The sequence below is a fragment of the Ursus americanus genome, chromosome 13, assembly GCF_024610735.1.
Source record: "Ursus americanus isolate L20-20 chromosome 13, mUrsAme1.1.p, whole genome shotgun sequence".
Taxonomy (NCBI): Eukaryota; Metazoa; Chordata; class Mammalia; order Carnivora; family Ursidae; genus Ursus; species Ursus americanus.
The window spans coordinates 16763083-16779836 of NC_142139.1; the positions used below are offsets into that span (position 1 = coordinate 16763083).

Below are 16754 nucleotides of genomic sequence, written 5' to 3' on the forward strand. Positions count from 1 at the left end.
GGGGAGCGGCAGCCTCCGCCTCGCAGGCGTGCGCTCCCGGGCCCCGCCGGGGCCTGCACGGTTCCGCGACCCGCCCTCAGACACCGGTTCGAGCCCCGGTCCCGGGCGCCGCGGAGTCTCAAACGTCCGTGACGTGGATTTTCACTCGTCAGGGGGCAGCCACTCCTTCCTTTCCCGCGAGGACCGTTCGGAACCCGAAGAGGACTCACAGAGCACAGCGTGCCAGTCGGTGGGCCCGTCACGCACTGTTCTCGCTGCCGTTCCCCGGCTCGCTTTTCTGAGAGACTCGAGAGCCCTCCCGAAGGGATTCCCCGCCCTCTCCCCGGTTCGTGGAAGGGGGCTGCAGGAGAAAAGTCCCAGAGGTGGATGTTGCTGAGCTGCGCGGCGAACGCGAGCTGTGAGAGGTCTGCTGCGCTGGGCCGCGCGGAGTCTCCAGAGAATTGTCCTCGGCAGCCGGAAGGGGGCCGCGGGGAGCGCTCCTGCCCGGTGGGGGCGGGGGAGGCCGCGGGCCGACGCGCCGCAGCAGGGGCAATGCCTCCTCGTCCTCGCCGCAGCGGTTGATGCGGCGTGTGCACGCTGCCGCCCGCACGGGGACCTGGGCCGGGTTGCACGGCTTGGCCCCCTTCCACCGCGTGGGCCTAGGTGAGTGTCGGGCGGCCGCTCTCGGCCGGCGGGGGTGGGGGAGGGAGGCGCGGACCCGACTGGCTCCGCGCGGCAGGTGCGGGCTCCGGGGTTCGGCGAGGGGGAGGGGAAGTGGAGGGGCGCCTCCTCTCTCCCGGGGCGCTCGCGGCTGGGTAACCGGGGGGGGCGACTTTCCGCCACTGCGGAGGGCGAAGAAGTAGGGCCCCCGTCCCCAGCTTCCTGGAGTGGTGGCGCGGTGGCCCGGGTTGTCCTCTTGAAGGAACCCTCCACGCGAAAGATGGACTCAAGGAGGCTTTTGGGGTGTCCCCGGGAGGGCTCGGAGGAACTTCTTGACCTGTGCCAACGGCAGGCTTTCTGTGGAGGAGTTTCCTCGGACGGGGGACCGTAAAAGGCCGTGAGTGTGAGTGTGTGTGTGTGCGCGCGCGCGCGTGTGTGTCTAGGGAGGCAAACCTCGGAATTCGCGGGTAACCCCCTCGACAGAATTAGTCTGCGCCAAAGCGAGCTTCAACTTTATTCTTGTTTGGAGAGCAGTGGAGCGGCGAGGGGAGGGGAGAGGGCGCTGCCACTTTAAAAATGGGAAGTCCGCCCTCCTGAGGTAATGGTAACCTCAGCCTCCTCCCCTCCTCCTGCCCGAAGAGAGGGAGAGAGAGAAAACTTGTTTTCATTCATAACTTTTTCCTTTTCCTTCCTCTCCGTCAACTATTTATTCACCGCTTCTCTCAGCTCGGATTGCAGAGGGCGCAGCTCCACCGTCGTAACTTGCAGTGTGGCGACGCTTCTCCGCTGCCCCTGCCCCCGGCTCTTTAGGAATCCGGCTTTGCCTTTAAAGTATAGACAGATAGTTATTGATAACGATCCATGCCGTGGGCTTGCTTTTGGCGCCTGCGTTAGCTCGGAAGGCTCTTCACGATCTGAAAGAAATCTTGGCGAGATACGCAAAAATGGGTTGGAAATCCACGGTGATCCTTAGGATGTGATGGGATTGTCCGAAAAGGTATTGGACTTGGATTCCTGTGTCCGTGGGGAAGACAGGTTGCCGAGAGCGAGCGAGTGAGTTTGGGGATGGATCGAGGACTGTCAGTGCTTGAAAGGGGGTTTTGCTTCCGATCGGAGGTGGCTAATTTTCTTTTTATCTGGTGATCTAATTTACCAGCCAGCGTGAACTTTGTTACAACTATCATTTAAAACGCAGATTAAAGGTGTGCCTGGCGTTTTTAGGGCACTCTTCCTATCGTCCGCGGCTTTTCCTAGCAGTGGGATCCGACTCCGTACTTTCAGATCCTCTGCTTTTAAAGCACTGGGTTAAAAGTTCTTTGCAAGGAGGAATGATATTGTGTGTGCAGTGTAACGATGGAATATTTTAACAGTCCTTAAGGATTCCAGGACTAAACCCAGCAGATCATGAATGTGTTTCTCCTCCTGTACAGAGAAGGTAAAGTAGAAACTTGGGAGATCTTAGTTGGGAGAATAAGGGAGGGGAACTCCAAGAAGTGAACGTATAAGGCATAGTCTATAGACTTTCAGTTCAATTAAGAGATGAAATAGACTTCTATCTGCCTTATTCCCTAAGCTGGTGTTTTTGGCTCATGGGTGGTAGTTGAGAATGGACATTTTTTTCTTTTCATTCTTGAATTGGAATGGATCTGTGTGGACTTTAGGAGGATTTTGTGAGAAATATTCTGGTTTGCTATTGATTGAAAATGGAAATGTTTTTATGTTTGGTAGTTTGTGTATAAAGAGTGCATTATAAATTAGAAATAACTTGCTATTGGTATGGAAACACATAACATGCTTATTTTAATCAGGATTTTACTGTTCTGTTTTATTACAAGAAGCACATTGATTCAGATTTGGCAGTGCTTTTGAAAATCAAGATCTGTCATGTAAATACAGATTTTTAAATTAGAGGAAATATAGGTAATTAAAATGGCCAGGATTTCTCCATACTGCTTTAAAGGCCTAATACTTAACTTGTGCATGAAAGTTATCTTGTTATGTGAGTGAGCCCTTAATTTAAACTTAAAAAAAAAATCCTTTCATGGTTTCAGATGTGAATCCTTTTTAACATCACAGCATTGTACAGTAATTGTGTGTGTGTGCTTTAGGGCTATAAAACACCAAGAACTGTTATATTCATCTATATTCATTTTTACGTCTTGTAGATAAGTAATGAGCAAGCTTTAAAATCCTGGTTTCTGTGGAAAATGCACTCTTATGTTGAGATTCCATTTTAGTTTGAAGTCTCTTGGGTTTTTCTTTTAATGCATGAAGTATACCTTGACTAATTTCCTCATTATTAATCTAATGTTTGTAACAGCAAACAAATAACAGAAAGGCAGGAGCACCAAAGCCATTCCTAATTTTTTTTAAAGTGGGTATTTTCCTTTATGGAAAACACCAATGAACTGATACTGAGCTTTCTCTACATGAGCGCTGTTCCAGTGCTTATACTCAAAATTCCCTATAAGGGCATACTCCATTTTAATTATTTGTTAGATTCATAAACAGGAAGGCATTACTTCTTGATTCTGCTTTTTAGAAGTTGAAAAAAACGTTTAACTTTTATGGCATGGGGTCTCTTGCTTGCATTCTTCTTCTATGATGTGGTCCTCAGCCTCTTGGAATTGGACTCTGGCCAGGACCCCAGCATCACTGTAATCCACTGATGAAGGAGATCATTACCAGGTGGTTTAGGCAATTTGTGACTTGACAGGATTTTCCCCAAAAAAATGCTTCCTGTCATTTATTTTCTGTCTCTTTCTGTTTTGTTTTTTTTTTGCTTTTTCATCTTTGATTTCCTTTTAGGATTTCAGATGCATGCCAGGTTTCCACTGATTGCCAGAATTCGAGATCACTACACATGGATCCCCAAAATCAACATGGCAGTGGCAGTTCATTAGTTGTGATCCAGCAGCCTACATTGGATAGCCGTCAGAGGTTAGACTATGAGAGAGAAATTCAGCCTGCTGCTATTTTGTCTTTAGACCAGATCAAGGCCATCAGAGGCAGTAACGAATATACGGAAGGGCCATCTGTGGTGAAAAGACCTGCTCCTCGAACAGCACCAAGACAAGAAAAGCATGAAAGGACTCATGAAATCATACCAATTAATGTGAATAACAATTATGAGCATAGACCTACAAGCCACCTGGGACATGCAGGACTCTCAAATAATGCCAGAGGCCCCATTTTGAGCAGATCGACCAGCACTGGAAGTGCAGCCAGTTCTGGGAGCAACAGCAGTGCGTCTTCTGAGCAGGGACTGTTAGGAAGGTCACCACCAACCAGACCAGTCCCTGGGAATAGGTCTGAAAGGGCAATCCGGACCCAGCCCAAGCAACTAATTGTGGATGACTTGAAGGGTTCCTTGAAAGAGGACCTGACACAGCACAAGTTTATTTGTGAACAGTGTGGGAAGTGCAAGTGTGGAGAATGCACAGCTCCCAGGACCCTGCCATCCTGTTTGGCCTGTAATCGTCAGTGCCTTTGCTCTGCTGAGAGCATGGTGGAGTATGGAACCTGCATGTGCTTAGTCAAGGGCATCTTCTACCACTGCTCCAATGATGATGAAGGGGATTCTTACTCGGATAATCCTTGCTCCTGTTCACAGTCACACTGCTGCTCTAGGTACCTGTGTATGGGAGCCATGTCTCTATTTTTACCTTGCTTACTCTGTTATCCTCCTGCTAAGGGATGCCTGAAGCTGTGCAGGGGGTGTTATGACTGGATCCATCGCCCAGGATGCAGATGTAAGAACTCCAACACTGTCTATTGTAAGCTGGAGAGCTGCCCCTCCCGGGGTCAGGGTAAACCATCATGATTTTTGGAAGTGGGTTGGACCTCCTGAACTTCTAGCTTTCAAGCTGAGGCTGTTAGAAAGATTATGTTAGATACTGGTTTTATTTTCTTTACATTTTTCCTGCCTTTCTTCCCCTGTTCCCAAGGTTTGACTCATGGATGTTACTCTTCTCAAACGGATGATCTTCAATAAGAGTGGACTGTGAAACTGCACCTGGCTCCCACTTACAACAAGAGCCTCTACCATCCACTGAAGAGGGTATTGAGAGCTAGTGGGCTTTTGTGTAGCCTTTTTGTTCTGCAGGCAACTTGTCAAAGTACATGAACATACCCACACACATACCCAGTCAATCTACAGTGATTCAGAGCTGTTTTTGATTGGGTACTCTGGGAGCAGGGAAATTGGTTTTTAAAGAAGCAACTTTTTATTGCTTAAATAAGCTATATATTAAGTCTGTCTCCAGTTAAGGCTATCTCCATAGCATTGGACCCTTAAGAAGCATGGGGGATATATTTTTGTTATAACATAAAAATTTTCCTTTAACCACTGCCCTGTACTTGCCCCTCAGAGTTCTCTCCCCTCAGTTTCTTATTCCGGAGATGCCAGGTATTTTTCTTTTCCTATGTTAAGTTTAGTTTTGCTTTACAATGTAAATCTTCACATTGGAGATATATTGGTTGTATCTTGCTCATCTTTATTCTGGCTTTCATATTTGTGAAGGACTCAACTGCCTTCCTTCTACACCCCACATTTTTTTACCAAATTTCTCATCATAGAGGGCACTTGGGTAACTGAAGTTGATATTTATAGCTGATCGATCTATAGGTGTCACAGAACTTTGCTGCCTAAAGTGATCTTGGCCCCTTAATGGTCCTTTTGGCCCCTTGGTTAGTTAACAGCTGAGTAATTCTTAATTTTTTCTGTGTTTTCATTGCCTTAACCACAAATTGTGGTGCTTTTTGTATATTTTATGTATAAATCACAAAGTTGAATTCTGACTATTTTTAAGACAAAAGTCTGTTAAACTTTTTTATTGTAAAGAATATTTATTATGCGAATCTCTATTATTTTATGATATTTATTGCAAAAGACTGTTGAAATGTACTCATGTCTGAATATAACAAAATATCAATACATAACGGAAAATAAGGTGACACGAAGAAAGTACCTATGTTAACTATAATGCAGAAAATATATTAATTAATGAAACTGTCTCTTGATTTCTTCATTTATTAGCCTGTACTATTACGGTGATTTTTGTCATTTGCTTTGACTCCTTCTTCATACGCACCGATTTTATTTCTTTAACATACTGAATCTAGATATAGATGAGTTCAAATTTTGAACTAGATGTTTCCTGGAAAAGGCATTAATCAAAATTTTGTGATCCAAATTCTGTTTCAACAAATGCCCAAGTGAATCACTTTATAAAGTGAACATTTTTTGCAATTAATATTAACAGTCACTCCCTACTTTAGCTATTTTGTAAGCAAGATGTTTGGTGTATATCATAACTTCTTGGAACGAAACATGTCTGTAATTTTTAAAAAATGTATTTTAACTCTTGGGTTAATCAAAAATTAGTCTTCATCAGTAAAACTTAAAGAACTTAGTTCTTCTGTAGGCATGCTAGGAGTCTCTGGCACTGTCACTTTAATAAAACATTCTAGATGTTAGAGTACACCAAGGGAATAGTTCACATTATCAAAGAGCTGTTTTAAAAACATTCTTGTCCCTACCTTTTCATTTTCGTTAAGTCTTTAATGTGGCCCGATCAAGTTACATATTGTCATGTTCTCTGGAATAAGAAAATCTGAGGGCCTGAAACTTTATATAAAAGTAAATATTTTTTTATTTTTTAGTCTACTGAAACCACTTATAGCTAGAATCTTTGGGTCTGATAAAATTTTGTTTATGTGAATCTTCAGACTCAGTTTTACCGACTCCCCATTCCTAAGTGATATGTCAAACCTGAATAATTCTCTGCTTTTCAGAATAACATGCTGACATAATTTGAACCTGCGATTTAGATTACCTAAACTCATACCCGGCTTTCCTGTTTGGGTCATTGTCTTTTGGCTGCTAATTTTAGGAGTACGTGTTCTTTGTAAATAAGCTTTGATTTTGTTTTAATTAGACAAAGCATAACTGATAGAAACTTGTTTTAATGCTTTCTCTCAAGCCACTAAAACTACTAGTTGGCATTGTTTCATTTGATATAATCAAAAATTTTCTCTGTGCTCTGAAAGCAGGAGCATTTTAGAAATGAATATTTGTTTTGGAGGCTACTTCATAATCTACAGTATTTCAAGATGTGAAGTTATTTTCTGTCATACTCGTTATGTTATCACTGGTCCCTTAAAATTGGGTTTTTGGTTGAGATTGGCTCCTTAATGAAGTATATAAACATAGACTCCCTCAAAATACTGTATAATTTTTTTCTGTTATTATTCAGACTCTCGGTATAATTAGGATCTGGTGTAAGAACTGTCTGTAGCTATAATAACCAGACTAAGAAGCTGTAGCTTTTATTGAAAGAAATTTTTAACTTTTATGAGAAAGAGGTATGTTGTGGAGTTTTGACTTCTATATGTATTGACTTCTATATTCTGCTATATGCAGAATACATTAAAATTACAATATTAAGATGGTGGTCTGCTGCTGCTAGGGCTTTATATGCATTCTGGCATAATGTCAGGCCCATATTTGGAAGTAGCAATAAGTAGAATTTCAGACTTCTGACAAACTGGTCAGGTGGCGAAGCATAAACACTTTGATTCGGAACTTCCTCCTTTGTGATGGTTTAAACCTAGAAGGAAAAAACATTAGGGTGTGTCCTTATAAGTGCTTATTAATCTTAGGCTTTTGTACCTAATATTGATCATCATTTTAATGTGCTCAGGCTTTGAAAGCAACCAGCAAAGCTGAAATTTCTTACAGTGCCCACTACCATTTATTTGATACTTCTAAATGAAAAATAACATACCAAGTACATGGGATAGCCTTCTTTCCTTCTTATTCCATGATTTTGTCCCTATTCCTCAACTACCACAGCTTGACAGAATATTTTTGTTAAATAGTTCCTTTCCAGCATATTTTCTGACTGCCAATTTTTTCATTTCAGAGAAGTTTTATTTAGATAATTTAATTGTGAATAAAACCAATATAGGATTTCTATAATTGAGTAGTTTCCTGTCAACAGAGTTTATAAAATATAACCCAGCAGGAAAATGAAATGCGAAAAAGTAGATATGCTTCTTTTTGTGAAGGCCTAAGGTGAAACCTTATAGTCCATAATAATTATTATATGGTTTCCAAAATCCAAACCATAGAACATTCCAGTTATTACTAAGAAAAGTGAACATGTAAAAAACAATGTTCTTTAAAGTGGAAGGAAGTGAATTAAAAACTAGTCTTGTTTTTAGCCTAAAATTGGTATTGGAACCAAACTCTGAGGATTCATTTCCAGTAGATTGATAAAGTGATGTATTTCATGACATGTTTTGGATATAGCTCTTTAGCCAAAAAAGTACAATCTCTTTTTGAAACACTGAAATATTGAAACAAAAAAAGAGGGTCTAGACAGTTCTCTTAAAACCTATCCCACCTCCCACTACATATATTTATTTTAATTGCAAGGGAGAGTTTCATGTCTTTAAACATACTGAAAACAATTTAAATCATTCTTTTGGCCAGTTGACAGTTGGAGGGCTTTTTTCCCCATTATTTCACTGATTCTGTATAATAAAAATAGCCATGTACTTAATTGACAAGTTACTGATTCTTCTCATATTCTCTCAGACTATTGCCAAGCCATTTTGCATGTTTATTGAACATCTACTGTGTGCATTATTCTATATGCAGAAGAATTCTAGAGCTAGAAGTAGGTTTTGTATCTTGCTTCATACTTCTCAACCATGTATAAAAACAAATAGGTCACTAGTTAAAAATTCAGAAGTCTTTTATAGTTCAGACCTACTATATCAGAAAAATCTATTTTTAAAGAAGCTTGGGTGATTTTATCAGACAATATTGGAACTGCTTTTTTAGCTTAGAGGCTTCATTTTGGGGATGTAGAAACACACGCCTACCTTGGAAGATAAACTGTTCATGATAACTAGGGTACAGCCAGGGCTCCTTCATGTGATACGGGATTGTCTTCATTTCTTAGCTACAAGCCAGTACCTTTATGCTGCACATTAGCTTTTACCATTCCATTCTCTACCAGGAAGTTTTTACTTCATAATGAATGTATTTGACTATAATTTTAGGAAATGGAAAGTTTTTCTGCATATATTATTTGCCCTTAGCTATCAGGAATAAGTAGCAAATAACATCATTGCCATGATTATTTTTTATGTTAATATTAAAGTTAACTTCACTGGAAAACTGAGCATGTGTGCTTCCTCTGGCTAGGCTTATATGGTAATAACATAACAAATTTATTTAATCAGTTTGTAAAAGGTAATAGTAACTTGGCATCTAGATTTAAGAATGTAGGTGATGTTACTTCTTACCATTGTTTTGATTGCATTAGGATTGTAGTGATTAAAAAACAAATTTAAATGTTCTATTTTGCACTGTTAAAAAGATTGGTATTAGATGGTTGAATCCTGCTAGATATGGTAATAACTCTAATCGCAAAAACTATCAGAGAACTGTTTTGAGTTGGGCATATTTGGGAAAATGTACTAGAAGCTTCTATCATGCACTAGTAGGCCAAGAGTTTACTTTGATAAATATAGAGTCATAATTTTAGTGCTAGGAGGAAACTTAGAGTCATCCATCTTCAGAGATGAGAAGTCAGGTTCAGAGGTTAGTTACCTAAAGTCCTAATCTAGTTGCCCAAAACAAAAACTTTCTTAAAACTACTTGCTATATGTGAACATGTGGTGGTAAACGGTTGGAAGGAAGGACAGACTGGATGGAAGGGCAATTTGAACAAAAGTTCCAGGTTAATTTATAAATTACAAGATTGAACAAGTTTGTTAAAGCACAATGGATGAATGTCTGTCCAAGGCAGAAAAATAAATGCCATAAGAAGCTAGTCAAAACTAGGTGAATAAATCTGATGCAAGAAAACAAAGTGTGTATTTGAGAAAATGGACTTCCAGTTTGGCTAGCTAGCAGTGAGTGGTTCTCAACTTTAGCTATACTTTAAAGCCATCTGAGAGTAAAAACTAACAACAAACAAAACCTGTGCTTAGATCCCATCTCAGGCCACTTCAATAAGAGTCTCTGGGGGGAGGGCTTTGGCTTTTGTTTTTCTTTTTTTTTTTTTTTTTTTTTTTTTTTTTTTTTAAGATTTTATTTATTCGACAGAGATAGAGACAGCCAGCGAGAGAGGGAACACAAGCAGGGGGAATGGGAGAGGAAGAAGCAGGCTCACAGCGGAGGAGCCTGATGTGGGGCTCGATCCCGTAACGCCGGGATCACGCCCTGAGCCAAAGGCAGGCGCTTAACCGCTGTGCCACCCAGGCGCCCCTTGGCTTTTGTTTTTCTTACAAGCACTGAGATGATTCTAAGGCACACAGTCCAGAACCTCTGAATTCAATTATAGGTACATGGGAAATTGTGGGAGATTAAAATGGCAGGTATTAAGGAGGCCAGTTTAGAAAAAGAAAGCCAGAGGTATTAAGAACCAGCAGTGGCTTGAAGTTTAGTAGAATGGAAAGAGGGGGTCAATGTGAGTAAGAAGTATTACCAAATGTTAAATCCATAGGACTTTGCAGTTATTCATAAGTGGGTTTGAGATAGAGGAAAGAATTGAAAACGATTCTGAAGGTTTGGAGCAAGGTGAATATGCAAATGGTAGTTCTGTTAAAAGAAATGGTGGAATTAGTTTAAGAGGTACGTGGACTGGAAAAGTTATGAGTTCCGTTGGGATTAACTTAAAGTGTGAGTGAGTTGCCAGCAGGTCATTGAAAAAAAGCATCTAGGGTTTAAGAGAGGTGGGTGATGGCTGTCATCCTCATGGGGTGATAGGGAATCTGTAGCATAGATCCCAAAGGGTAAGAATGACTAGGGACATACCTATATTTAGAGGGCAGATGGAGAATATAGAGCCGATAGATAAGAGGGTTGGTCAAAGAAGGATAGGCACCAAGAGATTGGTGTGTTTTAGAATCTGAACAATTTCAAGTTGGAAATTAGTAATTGGATGTCAAAAGCTGTGGGGACTCAACTAGATTTGGTGAGTGGTATTTAGTGAAATTGTAATCATTGGATTGTAAGGGATTAGGAATCGAATGGGTGGTAAGTACTTGCAGGTAACAGCTCTAAATCTATTCATTCTAGAAATTTTAAATGATAAAGTAACTGGAGGCAGGTAACAGCCGAGGAGGATTTTTTGAATAACAAACCTGAGCCTTTTCCAAACCTGAGACTTTTTGTAAAACGAGAGCAAGGGTATTTGAAAAAGAGTGATGGGGCAGAAGAAACAGTCAAAGGAACAGAATTCCGGAAGATGGAGAAGGGGTCTAGAAGAGAAAGCACAAAGGGGTGCTTTAATCCTTGCAAGAATGGCTCTTCTCCCAGGGGAAAGAATAAAAGAAGAAAAAGATATAGTGGAATTTTAAGAGGGAGAACAAGGAAGTTGTAGAAACACACCCTAATTTTGATCAAAAGAAGATGGTTGGGGCACATAGGTGGCTCAGTATGTTAGGTGTCTGCCTTGAGCTCAGGTCATGATCCCAGGGTCCTGGGATTGAGCCCCATCTCCGGCTATCTGCTCAGCGGGGAGCCTGCTTCTCCCTCTCTGCCGCTCCCCCTGCTCGAGTGAGCTCCCCTCCCCCACTCAAATAAATAAATAAAATCTTAAAAAAAAAAAAAAAAGGAGGATGGTCTTCTTTTGATAAGTAAGACCCAACCAGCACTGAAATTGGTTCTTGAGGGTCGAGGTCTAGAATGGCTGGATGTGGGGGTGCTAGCAGACTCAGCAAGAACTGATGAGCTGAGGAGCAGTGCCCAGAGCTCAGCTCGGGTTGAACAGAGAATGTTTTGTGGACCTCTAAGCATTTTCAGATTTTCTCTTGACATTGCTTACAGCTGGTTAAAGGGGCAGTTAAGGCAGAGAATTAGGGACCAATAAGAAATGGTGAATTTGAAAGAGGTCAGGAATTTTAGGGCAGCAGTCTGTATGCTGAAATGACTGGCCAGAGTAATTGAATGAAGATTCTCATGAGAATGAAACACAAGTTTACAGAGAGAACCTACATAGAAAAGGTAGGCAGCTGAGGACAGAGGTGAAATTTCAAGTCAAGATCTTAGAAGGTGGGCTGTTTTTACATGCTAAAGAAACCTGGGGTTTCTCTGTGCTGATGAGTAGCTGAGGTTGAGAGGAGATTTTTGGAGCCAAAGAGGAAGAGAAAAAAATAGCCAAAGCGTTAAAAGAGTTGTTAATTTAAGTATTAAAATGCCAGAGGTAGAGCTGGAGAGGAAAATTTAGAGGCTGGTGTTTATGTTTAGAAAAGATGTTTTCAGACAGTTTAATTTGATTTTAAGCTAATGGATTATAAATTAAGGAATTAGGAGCTGATAAAAATATAAGATTTCTTAATAAGTGACACAATTTTCTTAGATTTCTTAATAACAAACTTAATAAGTTTGTTGTCTTAATAAGGAATGAACAAGTAGAGTAGAATTTATTTCAAATGGGATGTGCTCCATTGATAGCACAAATTGTCTGTTAAAATCAGTTATTGAATAAAGAAAATATCTTCCTGAAAATTGATTGACCAGTCAATTCAGTCAAAATAATACACAGAACCAAAAGATGTTTTGCTTTCCACATTCCCTTCTTTAAGCTTTTGTGCCTTTCAGAGGCACTTCAGAAGGCAGAGGGGTTGGATCTGAGATCTCAGCCCTGTCTACTTCACAGGGTTTGCATGTTGCAGCTCTGCGGGAGAAGCTGTGAGTAAACTTGATCCCTTAACAGAAGTACATTTTATTCTTCTGGGCCACCCAGAATCTGCCTTGTTCTCCAAATGTAGAGAGGCCTTATCTTTATAAAGAAAACTGCTGGTATCAGAGTTATTTCAGAGTATGGGGAGCTCTAACTGGTTAGTTTGTGGTTTCTAGACCTGCTCTTGGAACTACCTATAATTTCTTCTTTATATCTGCCTTTGACCCTTTTTGGCTTTTGCTCTTTGGTACCAGAAACACAATTCAATTAGGGAAGATGAACTAGAATAAAGATGAAACTAAAATATATCCGTTTAACCTAGGTATCTAATACCTAGAACAGTGCTTATTGCAGTAGAGTAGAAGCTCAGTGAATATTTGCTGTTGGTTGCCTGCTAGGTTTATTCTTAAAAGTTTCAAATTAAGGAAATATGATGAGATTAATAACCAAATTGAATTCTTGTTTTTGCAGAGTTTTTGAAGCTGTTTCTATTGTTAACAATATAGGCAGTTTTGAGAGAAAAGAAGAATTGCTCGGCTCTGTCAACCCTTTAATCATTTATTCGACAACAATATCTTAGGTGCCGAGGGTCCCAGTCTTTGGCTATTAATTCATGAGTTTTTAGCCATGTGATCGGTGCTATTATGTTGGTTGGTAACTGGGGCTATGGAATCACGCTGGGAGGAGGCAGCCACATCTGTCTTTGCATGTCAGGGAAGGCTTCGTAAAAAAGGTGTGAAAGATGAGTAGTTATTCATCAGGCAGACAAGAGAAAGAAAAGCGTTTCAGATGAGTGTAAAGGCATGTAAGTGGGAATGAAGATGGCATGATGGGAAAATTGCAAGTGATTTAGTATGTTTGGAATGTAAGGTGCCTGTGGGAAGGATAGGAGCCAGTCATGGAAAGCGCGAAGGTCATGTTAAAGAGTTTGGCTCTATCCTGTGGGTGAATAGAGTCATGGACAGGACAGAGTATAAACAGGAGAGTAATGTGCCCAGATTAGAGTTTCAGAATGATTCTTCAGGCAGCACTGTGGAGGATAACCTATAGTGGAAGAGGGAGCCCAGCTAGATGGTTAATAGAATGGCTGACCCCTCAGCCAGAATGTGACAAGGACAGTGGAAATTAAAAGGAAGGGATGGGTTTGAGATAATGGGTTGAGGAAGATGAGGGAGGAGAAATCTAGGTGACTCAGCGCTGATCAAGTTATTTCTGGTAACATAGGGCAGAGAGAACATTTGTATAAATGAAATGTACAAGAAGACCAAAATTTTCCGTACTGAACATTCTACTAATTGTGCAGATTTAAGAATCTTTTTTTCCCCTAGACCACATCTCTCTCAGAACAGTTAATGAGTAATGAAGTAGACTGAACGCAGGAAACAAGGCAGAGAAGAGAATCAAAGGCTTTGAAAAATCAAACAGAAACTAAATTATTTCTTCCACCCCAGCTCCCTAGACAGAGTTCACTGTCTATCACTCAGAAAAGTGAATTATGTATCTAAACTTTGTTGTCAGAAATACCAAATACCAGAACTAGAAAATTCAGTAAACAAACCATTTTCTACCGATTATTAAAAAGCATTAGCCCCTCTTCCCTCTGCACCCCCCTCCCTCTTCCCTCAGGCTTTGCGTCTTGAATCATTGAAGTTTAAATACAGTGTTTGCAACTTCAGTGTCAGTTTTTATTTCCTGTGTTTTTCTCTGCCTGTTTGCCAAAGTCAAAAGTGGTGGTGACAATGGTGGACAAAGGAAGGAGAGTGGTTGGGGAATATGTGTATTAGGTGATTGGGAATTAAGATTACAGAATAATTTGAAGCCACTCCAAATCAAACTTGGAAGGGACCTTAAAAGCTCCTTAGTTTTCCCTTCCCTCATTTCGAAGACAGTTGACCTCAGAGAGATGAAATGGCTTATCCAAGGATAAACATCTAATAGGAAAGTGAACAAGCAGAATGAGAAAAAATATATGAAAAGTACTTTTAAGAGGCCTATACTATAGACCTTGTCTGTACTTGAAGCCGGGGAATTCAATTTACAGTTCCTAAGTAGAGTCTACCATAGCAATAGGCGAAGCGGGTAAAACCCAAATGCTTGCAGAAGCCATATGAAATGAAGGACAAAATAATTTGGGGATTGGAATTGGTAATTTTTTTCTTTACAGTTTGAAATTATTTTAAGTGATGGTATTGGAGTTAAAATGTTTCTACATTTTATAGGTGGTATGTGGCACATGTAGAGACTTGGAAATGCTTTTTTGAGAGGTGATCATTATAAAGCAGAAAAACTTGCATTTGAGGGAAGCTGGCATTGCTTGATTTCAAGCGTTTAGTTTAAAAAAAAAATCAGGTGTGAAAGCTCACATTTCTTTGCATCCTATGTAGATGATGGGTTTTTTTTTTTCTCCTTGGCAATGAAATAGGTACCATGTGGTACCTTAATTTCTTAAGTAAAAATTTTAATTGGGTGGGGGGAGTCTCTTAATCCTTAGGCAAATATGCTTCATATGGATTGTAAAATCTAGCAAATTTTGGAAAGAAGAAAAGCAGGCAGTACTCTTAAAAGAAAACGGTCTGCTTGAACTTGCCTTTCTTAAACAACAACAACAACAAAACCCAACATTCTTTCATGAAGCATTTTTTTCAAAAGTATTTGCCCTTGAGCATTTTTTCCTACTTACCTATGCTTATCTTTCAAAACAAACACTTATTTCTTTCTACTACAGAGTGTGAGGAAGTCCCTTTGAGGTTATGCCCTATAAACGTATCCAAGCAGTAACTGTCACCTCCTTCCTATGGCACAACGAATGACTAACTCAACCACAGGCAGCGCTGAACATAGAGCGGTGATTTCACGATGGGGGCCCTTCAGATGTTACCTATGGGGCAGTTTCTCAAGGGGAAAAAACACAGAACTGTATTTTTGTGTGCAAATAAAATTTCGGGTCCTTTTGACCCAATGGAAAATGTGTGTCTGTTGGTGGCTGCCTAGTTGGAATATGATGATTTACACTTGGAAACTTTTGTGTCATTTATCATATGATGTTACTGGCCTACGGCATGACTGCATAACAAATAACCATATTAAAAATTAATCTTTTCCAGTTCATCAGACTGTATGTCTTTCTGAAGCCCCAAGTTTTCTCTTTCCTTCTTGCCCTATTCTCTTTTCCTGCAGTCATCTTATGCATGAGTGAAATTCGTGCACTAGGTTTTCATAGCTGTGCTGTCAGACCCCAAACCAGCCCTTTCACCCTTCTCTCCTGCTTATCCTGCAACATAAATCTTCCATCTAGTGGAATTGGTTCACTCTGTCCCTAAAACACACCTTCAAATAAATCCTGACCTCAGGGACTGCCTTTACCTTTTAAATTCTAGTCTCTAATAATAGCTGGGTCTAAATCCTACTTCTCTGAATCATGATAAAATAATCTCTCCCAGAATTTTTTTAGTAATAACATTGTGTAAACTGCTCATTAATTTTCATGTTTACTTTCTAATGGTATAGAGGAGGCAAAACTTCACCGCTACCGTCTGAAGGTTTCTGGCTGGGCCTGAGAATTAAATTGGCATGAGACGGATTAACAGAAGAGAAGGATACAGATTTTTACATGTACATGGAAGCCCCCTAAGAAAAATGTACACCCAAGGAAGTGGCTAGGGCGAAGTATTTATGTACTAGGTTGAACAGAGAGAGACAATTGTGGGAAAAGTAACTAAGACAAATGGGGAGACTAAAGAAGTTGAGTTATCTTAACTAGGTCCGTCTGTATAGATTTCTCTCAGCCTCCATTCCCTGAATCTGGTGTTAAGAATATTCCTTTCCTCCTGGTCCTGGGAGGGCATCTTTCTCCTGCTTTCAGGAGGAAAAGGGGAGATCAGAGCACGTGCTGTCTTTTAGTGCCTTTAGCTAGAAGTAATTCTTAAGCTAAAGTGGCATATTTAGGGTAGCATTTTCTGGCACTCTTCAAAATTTGTGTCTTGTCTCTCCTTGTATATTGTAATTCTTTGAGATTGAGATTATGTTGTAGATTTACCTGCACCCCAAAGGTGCTTCGGTTATACTAGGCATTCAATAAATACGTACTGATTTTTTTTTAAAGATTTTATTTATTTATTTGACAGAGACAGCCAGTAAGAGAGGGAACACAAGCAGGGGGAGTGGGAGAGGAAGAAGCAGGCTCCCAGCAGAGGAGCCTGAAGTGGGGCTCGATCCCAGAACGCTGGGATCACGCCCTGAGCCGAAGGCAGATGCTTAACGACTGCGCCACCCAGGCGCCCCTGTATTGATGTTTTAGCCCTCATTTTACAGTTGAGTTTAAAAGCCTATATTTGAGGGTCACCGGGGTGGCTCAGTTGGTTAAGCAGTTAAGTGTCTGCCTTAGGCTCAGTTCATGATCCTAGGGTCCTG

General features: G+C 40.7%; 1 protein-coding gene across 4 annotated transcripts; it reads left to right on the plus strand.

The window, feature by feature from the left end:
• Positions 1-509: 509 nt before the first annotated feature.
• Positions 510-14747, plus strand: SPRY1 (sprouty RTK signaling antagonist 1). Of its 4 annotated transcripts, none has more exons than XM_045799028.2 (2): positions 510-642; positions 3448-14747. In XM_045799028.2, exon 2 carries the CDS (start codon positions 3503-3505, stop codon positions 4460-4462), a length of 960 nt encoding a protein of 319 aa, XP_045654984.1. In that variant the 5' UTR covers positions 510-642; positions 3448-3502; the 3' UTR covers positions 4463-14747. The 4 variants fall into 4 exon arrangements, with proteins under 4 accessions (XP_045654984.1, XP_045654985.1, XP_087722559.1 ...); XM_045799029.2 differs by lacking the exon at positions 510-642 and adding an exon at positions 747-2074; XM_087866433.1 differs by lacking the exon at positions 510-642 and adding an exon at positions 747-1692.
• Positions 14748-16754: the final 2007 nt, after the last annotated feature.

Excerpts from the sequence above, each read along its gene's own strand:
- SPRY1 (XM_087866433.1), top strand. The coding sequence starts at position 1,619 with ATGGGATTGTCCGAAAAGGTATTGGACTTGGATTCCTGTGTCCGTGGG. Across the intron at positions 1,693-3,447 it reads AGGTTGCCGAGAGCGAGCGA|GATTTCAGATGCATGCCAGG; the intron begins GTGAGTTTGGGG and ends ATTTCCTTTTAG.